Source organism: Lissotriton helveticus, chromosome 8 (genome assembly GCF_964261635.1).
Source record: "Lissotriton helveticus chromosome 8, aLisHel1.1, whole genome shotgun sequence".
In the NCBI taxonomy this organism is placed as follows: Eukaryota; Metazoa; Chordata; class Amphibia; order Caudata; family Salamandridae; genus Lissotriton; species Lissotriton helveticus.
In genome coordinates this window covers 840,870,229-840,882,639 of record NC_136069.1, presented here as the reverse complement: position 1 = coordinate 840,882,639, position 12,411 = coordinate 840,870,229, and the positions used below count along the sequence as shown (strand labels likewise).

Here is a 12,411-nt window from a genome sequence, read left to right as displayed (position 1 = left end):
CATGAGACGCTACCCTCTGGCCTCTATAACACTCAACCCCCCAAACGAGACCCCCTGTACTGTCCGGGTTAAAGTGGTAGAGGGGCTACCCGAAGAGCTACTTTTAGGAACAGACAACCCTGACTTCATGCGATTATTTCACCGTAGCCTAAAAGGGGGGGTGCCTTACAAACCGACAAGGGTGTTGCCAACCACTCGCTACCCGCCCTCACGACCCCTGAACCCTGGTTATTGGTCAAAAGTTTTCAATTTGCTCAGGCCAATGGCGCCACCTTATTCAATGCATGGGAAGGTGCGCATGATAATCAGGATAACCCGTCACCCACCTATCCTCGCTTCCTGATCAAGGACGGTCTGTTGTACAGAAAAGGCAATGCAGAAGATCCAGCACAGCTACTAGTACTTATGGCATTCATGGAACAAATACTCTTCTTCTCCCACTCTCACCTCACCGTGGGACATACGGGAGCAGAGAAAACGATCCAAACCGTATTGCGGCATTTCTTTTGGCCCGGGTTATATCAAGACATTAACATCCATTGCCAAACCTGTGAAGAGTGCCAGAAGAAAAACACTCAACGACCACCAGCAGTTCCCCTACATCCATTACCTGTGGTGGGAAACCCGTTTGAGAGGATCAGGATGGACCTGATCCGGCCCTTACCCCAGACACAAAAAGGGAACTAATACGCCCTGATAATCACAGACTATGCCACAAGGTTTCCGGAGGCCTCTTCCCTCAGAGTCCCGTCCTCTCGAAACTTTGCAGACAAATTGCTCGATCTATTTTCAAGGGTGTGTCACGTCTGAGGAAGGAGGTCTGTCGCACTTTGGATCTACACCACCTGAGAACCTCTGTTTACCACCCCCAAACGGATGGTCCCATGGAGAGGTACAAGAGAACACTGAAGACCACCCTAAAGAAGATGCTAGCCGTTGAGGGCAGAGAATGGGACCGTCTGCTGCCATCGGCACTTTATGTAATCAGAGCCCAAGTCCAAAGTAGTCTAGGTTGTTCATCGTTCAAGCTACTGTATGGCCGACACCTCAGGTCATTACTGGAAATGTCAAAAGAAGCGTGGGAACGGGAAGTAGAAGAAGAGAACAAAGGTGTGCTGGAATACACACAGCAGCTGAAGTCCAAAATATGGAAGCTGAGAGATCTGGCTTACTCCCATCTTGAAAGGAGCAAAGAGAGACAAAAAGCCTGCTACGATCGAGGAAAGAAGTTGAGAAGGCTGTCCATAGGGGATTGGGTCCTGGTGTTGCTACCCTCTTCGATGGAAAAGTTCCAGTCTGAATGGATGGGCCCCTACAAGGTTGTGGGGGTCATCAGAAATACTTCTTACCAAGTCCAGATAACTCAGAGTCGGAAGCAAACCTACCACATAAACCTGTTGAAGAAGTGGTTGGGACCCTTACAAAAACAGCACACCTAACCCTGCCTACAACTGAGGTGAAAGGTACCACACTCGATCAACTCATGATCAACGAGGATCTCCCGGAAGAAGCATGAATCGAACTGCACAAAGCACTGCTTCTGTTATCGCCCCTGTTTTCAGACATCCCTTGCAGGACGAATCTCACTGAACACCGTATCAACACTCTACCAGGGAAAGTAATAAAACAACGACTGTATCGGATACCAGTGGCAAAAAGGGCTGCGTTCAAGGAGGAGATACAGGACATGTTACGACTAGGGGTTATACGTCCATCAGTGAGTGACTGATCTTTACCAATAGTGATGGTACCAAAGCCGGATGGCTCAACGCGGTTTTGTATTGGCTTCAGGGCCTTAAACGCCATCTCTGCCTTCGACGCCTACCCTATCCCACAAATCGACAAGCTTATTGAGAAGTTAGGGGATGCCAGGTATATAACCACTCTGGATTTGACTGAAGGATACTGGCACGTGCCCCGGAGGAAGAAGGACCGTAAGAAGACTGAGTTCTCCACGGCTCAATGACTATACGGGTTCAATGTCCTACCCTTCGGGCTACAAGGAGCTCCTGCTACTTTCCAGCGGCTGATGAACATAGTGCTCCAAAACTACCATTCATTCTGCTCAACCTACCTGGATGACATAGTGATCTTTAGCAGGACCTGGGAGGAACACCTGAAACACCTCCAGATAGTCCTCCAAGCTCTGAAGCAAGCAGGCCTCCACATCAACTCCAGAGAATCCAGGGCAGCCTATCAGAAGGTGAAATACCTAGGGTACGTTTTGGGTCATGGCATGATAGCACCCCAAAGCGAAAAAGTATGGCCATAGCAGAAACCCCCTTTCCCATTAACAAAAGGGATCTCCGTGCTTTTCAAGGCTTGCTAGGGTACTGTCAATGCTTTATACCTCAGTTCTCAGAAGTAGCCGCCCCCCTAACTGACATACTCCACAAAGACATCAGGCCCCAGCAGTTACTCCGACCAACCAAAAAGATGGTAGAGGCATTCCAAATCCTTAAGAAGACCATCACAATGAGACCGGTATTGTCATCACCTGACTTTGACAAACCGTTCATACTCCACAGCGATGCCTCCAATTACGGGTTGGGGGCTGTATTGTCTCAGATCTCGGATGAGGGGGTAGAGCAGCCCATCTTATACATAAGCCGGAAACTGTTCCCAAGTGAGGTAAAATACCTCACAATTGAAAAAGAGTGTTTAGCAGTAAAATGGGCGATAGACAAGCATAGATACTATCTTGGGAACCGACCGTTCACTCTGTACACTGACCATGCCCCCTTACAGTAGATGTGTAGGAATAAGTCTCAAAACCCCAGAGTCCTGCGCTGGATTTTTGGCACTGGACCCCTTTTCCTTTGAAGTACGGCACCAACTGGTGGACTAGAACATGCCCCTCTCCCCCTGTGGTCTCTCCCCAACAGGACGAGTGGAGGTCATCATCCCTCCCACTCCCGGACACCTCGGAGGAAAACGGAGAGGGCTCCTTCAACTGGGGAATCTCGGACTACGAAACTCCACCCCCAGATGTCGTCACAGCGTTCAGCATGATAAGGAGCGGCGATTCCAGGAAGTCGGTGTGTACTAACACCGGAGTGAAGGAAGGCATTCGAGAGCTGAGCATGGTGTACTACAGAGAGAAAGCAGTATCGGAGGAGAGTTCGGAAGGTGCGGCGATAACATCAGGAGCCCCGGGAGTACCAGCAATCCAAAGCACCATGATTCGCCAAGCCATGCTCCAGGAGGAGCGTGGCTTTCTAAGGTACGGGGGCGTTACTGGCTGGATTGGGAGGAGGGATAGGCGTACTGTGTAATATTCGGTCCACCTATACCAGGCCCTGAACACCATCACTTTCTTTTAGATGTGTATCATGGTGTGCGGTGTCCCTTCACTTACCTCCCCACAACTGTATTATCGGCCATACCCTTATTCCCGATCTCCTTTCCTCTTTTCTCCCCAACAAAACGTTCCCCGGAACCAAACGACCTCGGCGGTGGGAAGAGAACCAGACTATGACCCGAAGGGGCCTGACCTCAAGAGAGAAGAAAGAACAAAGCCCTCAGTTCCCTATTTTTCTGACTTCCAGCAGGAGGCGTGTCTTAAGTGCAATAAAACCTTCATTACCCCGACTTGGTTTCCGTCAAGTTCTTCCTTCCCCGCAACAAGAACGTTCTATGATTTCCTCAAAAGCTTTGAGTGCTGATGTTCCTGTGAACCTCTTCAGTACTAAGGATAATGTTAAAGCATGCAGGGAAGCCTTGTGTGCAGTTCATATACGAGGAAAAGGAGAGAAACAATTAACAAGGAAACAAAATGTTCACTGTTACAGGTGTGGGTCAAAAAGTCCTAATGGCAACAATCCCCGTTTTCCTTTACTTGGTAAGCGTATGTCCTGTAAAAAGTGGGTCATTTCCAAGAGGTTTGTAGAAGTAGCAAGACACCAGTCAAAGGGAACCGAATATAATGTGTCAAAGAGACAGCTTTGGAAAAATAGAACAGTGTAGATTTAACAATAGAATGCAATTCTATTACAGGTCCAGATGTAATAAAAGGACCTTTTGTAGAAGCCAAGATTGATGGGACTTCTCTGCAAGCCATGGCGGATTCGGGATCTTCCATAAAAATCTTTAGAGAGTCTACATTTAATGATTGTAAAGCTTCTCGTGACCAATGTGAATCCTAAAGCCTTCGGAGAGAGGGACATTGAAATGATTGGATACTTTAAGGCCAAAGTGTAATGCTTAAGTAGGGTTACATTCACCAAGGTTTATGCTGCTGTAAAAGGGAAGAACATCATTGTGTGGAAGGATGTCGTCAGGATGGGTCTGTATTTGGTTCACAGATCTGAAGATCCTGTCAGAGTAGGTGAATGGACCGGGGATTGTGTTGATGAGTTCACCAATTGTCAGCTATAAGTAGTTTTTGTTGAAACAGAATCTCAAGACATTGAAGATATTTTACAAAAATTTGCAGATGTTTTTCAGGAGAAGGTTGATTTTGTCAAAGGTTTTGAGCATCACTTTAAGCTCAAACCAGATGCTCCCCCTGTGGTCCATAAAGTATGCAATGTCCCCCTTAGTGTAATTGAGGATTTAAAGAAAACACTATTCGAGATTTGTGTTTACAAGGAATCAGCAAGCCGACTGAATCCTCTCAGTGGGTTCTCCCATGGTTGCAGCCAAGATATATGGGAGATTATGCGCTGATGTATGCACATTAAACAAAAACATAATGTTAGATTGCTTTCCTATTCCTAAAATTCAGGATTTATTAGTAAATTTAGGTGAGGCCGAAGTTTTTTCCTTAATAGATTTACGTTCTGCATATCACCGAATTGCTCTGAGGCTATCGTCACAGGAACTGACAATGTTTGTTACACCATTTGGAGCTTTTGAATATTGTAGACTTTCATTTGGGTTGGTGTCAGCGGCATATAGGATTGGCTGACGGTCTTTCACATACTAAGTCAAGGGACCGCATTGATTGGACTGTCATCGTTTATAAATATGAAAGTTATTTTGATAGGGTGATGGTGGCGTGAAGTCTATAGTTTCTTGGTTAAGATTGCGTGGTGAGGGAACATTCGTATAAATAAATTAATTATGAGTGGCAACCGATGTCAATGTTAGTAAACACCATCATACCGCTATGGAGTCGAAGGACACGCTGTGTGATTGGCTAAACAGACGGCACAGGATATATATTGTTGTATTTCCGGCCTTGGGGGCCGGAGGGATAGCGAGCGTGGCGAAACACAGGGTGTGGAAGAGGGCGGGAGCCCACAATATCACAACAACAAGAATGGAGGATACTGATTGGCTGATTCGGAAAACAGGATAGACATTGCATTATGTCCGTTTTTTGTATAGTGTAGCGAACCGCAGAGGGAACTAGGGAGGAGCAATTGGAACCGAACATGGGAAAATTGGTACCCTTTGATTGGCCATTGAAAAGGTTAAATTGACAAGTCCCGCAGACAGTAAAAGTACGGCGGGATTTATCGCACCAGTCGTCGAAGGAAACCTTGTTGATATACACTGGACCAACCAAGAAGGTAAGAATGGAAATAGGCGCAGTAAAAACAGTGGTTGGTAAATAAGCAAAGAGCATTGGGTAATGGTATTCTTTCCCTTTATAGGAAGTTGGAGCAGATGTTTAAAATGGGTTCATTTTGATACTTCTGGATGGTGATTGCGCTAAGTGAGACTAAGAAAATAGGTTATCCTGTGGATTGGGAGAACCCAAGGTGAGTTAGTAAAAGGGACTTGGGCGATTTCTTATGGCTTGATTGACTTTGAATAGCATATAAGACACGGGGAGTTAAAGTGGCGTTCACCATTGCTTACAGATAAGATACTGATCACTGGATCGCACTAATGAGATTGTTAGTTGGAAGGTCACAGATCTTGGAGGAGTAGTGGCCATTGCAGTTCTACTTTGGAGGATTATAAAGTTTTTTTAGGTGAGTGTAGAAGTGTACTTGCACATTTTTAAGAAGAGATTCATTTTTGTTAATTGGTGTAATTTTATTTTATTTTATTTTATATTTGTTCTCGTCTTTGGCTCGTTTTGTTTTTCGCTACAGTGTCTTGGTCACTGAATATTAGAACTAATGAAGCAATCCTAGAAATCAGAAGTTGGGACTGGAGTTAAGAGATTGACATTGTGAAGGTGAGATAGGATGTGTTGATGATACAGATTGAGTATCTTTGATGTTTTAAGCTTGATAGTTGAATATTCCCTTACCTAGAACAAACCAATAAGATTAATGGTTAAGTGTCTATTAGGATAGGCCACCGTATGGGAGATGCTTTTTCTTTTTTCTGCTTTCATATGCAAGGGTATTAAAATATAATAACTTAGATTGTTATATAGGCAGGCAAAGTCAATGACAATTGGAACATTGTGTAGAATGGTATATAGGCAGGATATGTTCAAGAGTATGATCTGAATATTGTGTAAATGGCAGAATATATTAGTTATATTATGTTCTTTTATTTTTACAGCCCTGATGATGTCCCTGATGGGACGAAACGCATAGGCTATAGCAGTGGAAATTATATACAACATGCAACATTGATTTGGAATGTGCCAATGAACAAGCAACATATCAAATTGCTTTCATCTAATGAAATATTAAAAATTGATTATAAGAAGAACGAAAGCCTGCTTTTGAACATTTTTTCATCATTTATTGCGGATCACTAATTAATGGCAAAATTATGGCTGGAATTGTTTTCGTAAAATAGATGCTCCTTTGTTTAAATTCTTGTTTATTGTGTAGCAGCATTTGCGGTGGGCTGCTCGAAGTTGAGCATCTGTATAACTTGAATAGAAGGTCAAACATAATAATATCCCGCTGTGCACACGATTCTAGTACCCTCACTGTTCTTTATTCTGTGTGACTATTTTAATACATGACCATCTTTATATGTGTAGGAACTTAGTGAAAGCCAAATAACGATAGAAATGTAATGTATGCATTTATTTTACACATATATACTTTTGAAAAGTAGTTGTTATACGTGTCTTTGACTAATTTGATGACTTACAATATGATTTGTACACTATGAACTAAATGTATTAATGAACTCATTTTTGTTTACGTTAAGTTGTGCACATCCATAATAAATGTGCACCAGTGAATTAAACTTTTAACATAGTATGACTCTAAGGCCTGTATTCCTACATGCTACTTTTGCATATTAATGTGTTCTCGTTTTGCTAACTCAACAATTCTTGCAGGTATTCACATGCATTTTTGATTTAGAATAGATACAATCTGTACTAGTGATAGATATATGGCTTGAGAAACAGACCGTGACAACGAGCACATGGGAAACTTGCAGATGAATAAAAGACTAATATGTTCTAACCGAAGTGTGAGAATTAAGAATCGATGCCATGTGTAGTGTGGGATTTTGCCTGGATGTTGCAGTATGCAACGTGGAGACTGAAACATTGACAATGGACTTCTATTGATGATGTGACCAAAGGGGTGTTGTCCACGGACTTTATGAATTATAAATAAGGCTCCCTGTTCTTTGTTTTTACTGATTTTTACAGAAATACAAGCAGAAAACCATTTATTTGCTTGTCTGTATTTATTTTTAAATATGTACAAAAACTGAAATTAAGTTGCTTTTTGAGTGATTCTAAATACTCTCTGCCATGAGTGCCTGGCCGATAGCTGTGTGGATTGATCGGTAAGTGGTTAGATATAAAAGGAATTTTAGAAAAGAGACTTAAATAGCAGAAGATGTGCACAAGGTTGATACTAAAATGTGCAAATTTTCATAAAAGTGCATGGATTTATCTTCTGCGGGAGTTCATATCACGGAAATCTAGCAGGCATTCAAACATGAGCGCATATTTATTGGATAAATAACTGTGGAAATATACCAGTTTCAGCTTCACTTTTTTCACAAAACTCAAAATAAATATAGATAAATACAGGCGAAAATGTCCAAAAAATAAATACTATAAAACCGGGAGCCCTAATTATAACTCACCGACAACTCCCTTTGATTTCAGAACTCTTCCCGGATGCATGCCCCTGAGACCCTGGAGGACAGTATGCTAGACTTCTTAACTGAGCCCTTATTCGACAGACTCTATGCAGTGCCTTTCTTGGACTCCTACCCGAACCCTTTCATGATTCCCCACTGCCCCTTGAATAAACTTTGAGAGGTAAAGATTATGATTGTAAGTTTTACTATGCCCATAGACCGCTATGTTCAGGTAGACCATCTTCTGGTGGGAAATCATCCTATGATTGAGAGACCTCTGAGTGGTATTACTAGAATGAGTTTTCAAAAATAAATATTCAGCTGTTTGGGGTGTGAATTTGATATCTCAACTTTTCCTTCACTGGGCAGACTATGACTTTTCACGAAAGGATTTTTTTATCAAGTGTACTGCCATACTCTGTCTCATTTCCTATCACTGCATTTCAAGCTTTTGATCTTGCAGGTAAAGTGTTTTTTCCATTTGTCGAGTGTGCTTTGATTTTAAGAAGAACAAAGATGTTCTGACTATTTTGATTATCCATTGTATCATTCACAGGGCAGCAAACGGTCTGTTATTTATTGCGGAAGACATTTGATTTGCAGTGCTTTGCATCTTTGCAAAGCCTTTGAAGCAGCATAATATGATGTTCAGGCCTCAAATTTCCTAGCTAAATATGAGAAGTTCTGATTTCGTTAAAGTCACCCAGGCAAATATTATTCCTCTGCTTTCAGCAGATGGAGTCTCAGAATGAAATGTCTGGATCTGCAAAGATACAACATGAATCATATGTTCAACTGGGCTACTTTATATTAAAGTACTAACCAATTAGTTGGTGTCTCTTGGTATTCCGTAAATAGAACACTTTGTTTAAATCCCAAATACTAGCTCACCTACAAGGAAATCAACCTTGAAAACCAGGCTGTCAGCTTTTTCCTAAATCTGGTAAGGAGGGGGGCTCAGCCCACACATTTAACAGGATGCCGTTTCATAACTCTGCTGCATGTACACTATAGGCTCTTCTATATTAAGTTTGGCTCCTACCCTTTAGGATTGTAAATAGTGCCTGAGATTGGATGCATGTTTGAACATACTTCATAAATTCTTATTCTAAAAGATTTTCCAAGATTGTTATAGCTCTTACAGGCCATCCATGCCAATTTCAACCTGATCCATTTCTGAATTGGTAACCAGTGAAGTGAGTTTAGGTAAGAGTAACCCATTCACATGTTCACACATTATCAAGCCTTATATGTTATGTTATAGCAATGGCATAGGCCATGGACCCCAATGCAGGCAGGGAAAATTGGTCAACAGCTGGAACTGGGATGCAGTGGGCCCCTTGCACCTCTGGGACCTGGTGCCACTTCACCAAATGCACTATTGATCTCTCACATTGGCAATCTGCATAACCAATGAATTGCTAATGCTCTTCTTAGGATGCTCTAGGCAGACTGAATTACAGAAATTCAGATAGGATTAAATGAAGGTATGTGCTACAGAGATCCCTTGAGAAAAATAGGTAAGAGAAATATCGGTGCCAGTGTCCTGTGACTGCAGAAGCAAATTGTATCCACTGAGGAAGTATGGGGGCTAACATCCAGGTTCAACGCCATTGTAATCCTCTATCTCTTGTTGCTGGCCGCATTAGAATTATAACGTCACTAAAGACAGAGATAAGATAGATCTTGTTTGGAGTAATTAGAGCCTCACTCTGATCCCAAATTGAACAAGAATAATTTCCCCAAAATAATAAAAATTACCAGCCACACTGAAGTTGGAATAAAATGCAGCAATGGAGTCTGATATGTGAGAAATCTGGGAGGGTCAGGCTACTATGGAGAAATAGGTTAACACTTCAATAGGAGAAGCAAAGGAGCTTTCAAGTACATAAGGAAGGCTCCGAAGAATAAAATGAATGTCTAAAGACGTTGTGTGCACTACACCTGTGACATCTAAAATTAGAGATGTCAGAGTAAGATTAAATCTCCAAAGATGCAAACCCTTTTCTGTTGTTTAATTCGGGATGACTGCTAATATGGCAGCTAGTGGGCAAGAGGAGACATGGTAATGATTCTCTCAAAATCAAGACGCTGCAGAGTGTGTGGTTATTAGAATGAACATGAACACATGTTTTACTATTATGTTGTGTTGCAAAGACGCGGACTATTTATAGATTGATTGTGTTTAATGCACAATTGATTTGAGACATTGAAGTATCAATCCCACACTTGCATGTAAATGAGACACACAAGAGATATGCACGCACAAGAAGTATATGTATGTGGAGGAAGACGCACTTACAAGAAATTAGCAACACAAAAACATACACAATGATGTTCTCTGTAGGTACTTGTACACCATTGCTTTTTCAGTTTTCTTTCTTTTATTGGGGGGGGGCTGTGTTAAGATCTAAAGTACTCCAGAACCCTTTCAGTAACCCATTGGAAGATCTTTACTGTGACACTTGGGCACTCTTTACAACTTTAAAGGATACTCCTGATTCAAGTGGAAACAGGATTTGGAGTTGTGTGGAGAAACCTACACTTCCAATATTCTCCCCCAAAACATTTCACCAATAAAAACCTGGCAGAATATATCCAGGATAGGAGTGTGGAACGTGGGGAAAATCAGTTTTTCCTCTTTCCATCAATAAAAACTCTTAATAGCATGATAACACCATGGCCAGTAATCACCAGATGTGTGATATTTGTAATCCAGCTACTGTATTGCCACATCAGGTTTCATGCTCAATACATAATAAAAGGCTTCGTCTTTGTGCACTATAGGACAGTGTCAGGGAAACAAATAAGGAATCAATGCGTGGAAATGATCATTGCATTATTGGGAATCAGTGATGAGGCTATTTACTGACTGGCAGGTTGTGCAATATCCCTTAATTTCATAGAAGTGCTAGTCAGCTAAAAGATGGTTATGACATTCCGCAGTGACTTGGAGCCGTGTTGGAATCAGTAACCTAAACCGGACGGCTTGATTTGAAGACATACACTCCCCATGTCCATTTATCTTCAATGTAGCCAATCGTTTATAATTATATAAATTGAGTTCTACACCATGACATTCACTATTTCATTTAGTTCAGGTTCTAAAAAATATATAAGTGCCAGAAAGCCTTACCGTGTGTCAAAATTTCTCAACATCAAGCTTGCCTAACCAACTCTCCTCACTATTAGTTTGTAAGTCCAAGGTGATTGACACATTCAACAGTACGTGGTTCATTTGACATTGCATTAGGATACAATTCAAAGAAGATTGCATTACAAATAAAGTAGGTTGCACACAGGCTGTTTTATAGCTGTGAAAAAAGAATACTCACTTGAGTTATTGCAGATTTGCGACATATCACATACGTTGTCCGGAAGGGCTGTGTCTGAAGAGATCAAATAGTACCTACTGATTAGACCAAGTGTATTCTCGAAGTCTACATAAGGATAAACATTTTCAGATCCCCACTGATCCCCTACACATTTTTAATACTGTTGTTCATGTCTGCAGTGTTTTCATTCAACTTAGAGATGTGCACTTCTGAGAAGTTCCAGAGCAATCACTGGGGGAGGGATAACAATCTGCCAATTCTTTAAGAGCTGTGGTAGTACATCATTTATAAAAGGTGTTAGACATTGTGGGGGCGTCCTTCTTGGAGTGAGGATCAACTTAAAGCAGGTGGGACTCCAAGCTTCCACCCTTACTCAATAAGATCCAGCACTGAAGCACTCAAAAAGGGATTCTTCTGCTCATTCATTTATCCAGCTATCCACGGCTGTAATAGACTTTCAGATAGTCTGACCACCAGGGGCGTAGCTTGGTGAGTCACCCTATGGTGGGGGGTGGGAGCAAGCTTCAGATTTGCCAACAATCACGGTGGGACGTCATGTTAAACACATCATATGAGAAGCAGGACATGAGAGGGGCTTAAGGGACAGTGGAAAGTGATAGGAGTGCAGATTGTTATAGCAACCTAAATGCAATATTTTTCAATGTGTGTGTTATTTTTCAGTGTGTGCGTGTTATTGTCAATGTGGGCACGTAAAACTCCCAAGTGAAATCCAACAGACACCACACATTACCCAACTGAAAGCACTTGTACTTAACTATTTCCTACAGAATACGTTTTTTAGGGTGGTGTAACACCCCAAACCCCCCCCCCCCTCCCCCCGGAGCTACGACCCAGCAGACCACAGTGTAATTGGAAGCCCCAAGAAAAAGTAATTTTATTCCCTGGAATAGACACGTCTGAGCTGATCAGTTTTTACTTTACATTATTTCATTTTTCGCCTTTTCCCAACACCACTAATACTGGTATGCAGCATTGTGATTATTGAGCAAAATGATCCTCACTGGCACCTACGATGTTTGAGGACCATTCACATCCCATTTGGAGGTTTTCTGTATTATTATTTTTTATTTATTTTCTGCACTCC

At 42.0% G+C, this 12,411-nt stretch overlaps 1 protein-coding gene across 1 annotated transcript in view; it reads right to left on the bottom strand.

The window, feature by feature from the left end:
* Positions 1–12,411, bottom strand: part of LOC144772946 (adhesion G-protein coupled receptor G2-like) — a 1,412,864-nt gene that overhangs the window by 487,783 nt on the left and 912,670 nt on the right. Inside the window, exon 17 of the mRNA XM_078657647.1 lies at positions 11,307–11,360. Within this exon, the coding sequence (XP_078513773.1) occupies positions 11,307–11,360 (54 nt within the window). The remainder of the gene's footprint in view (positions 1–11,306; positions 11,361–12,411) is intronic.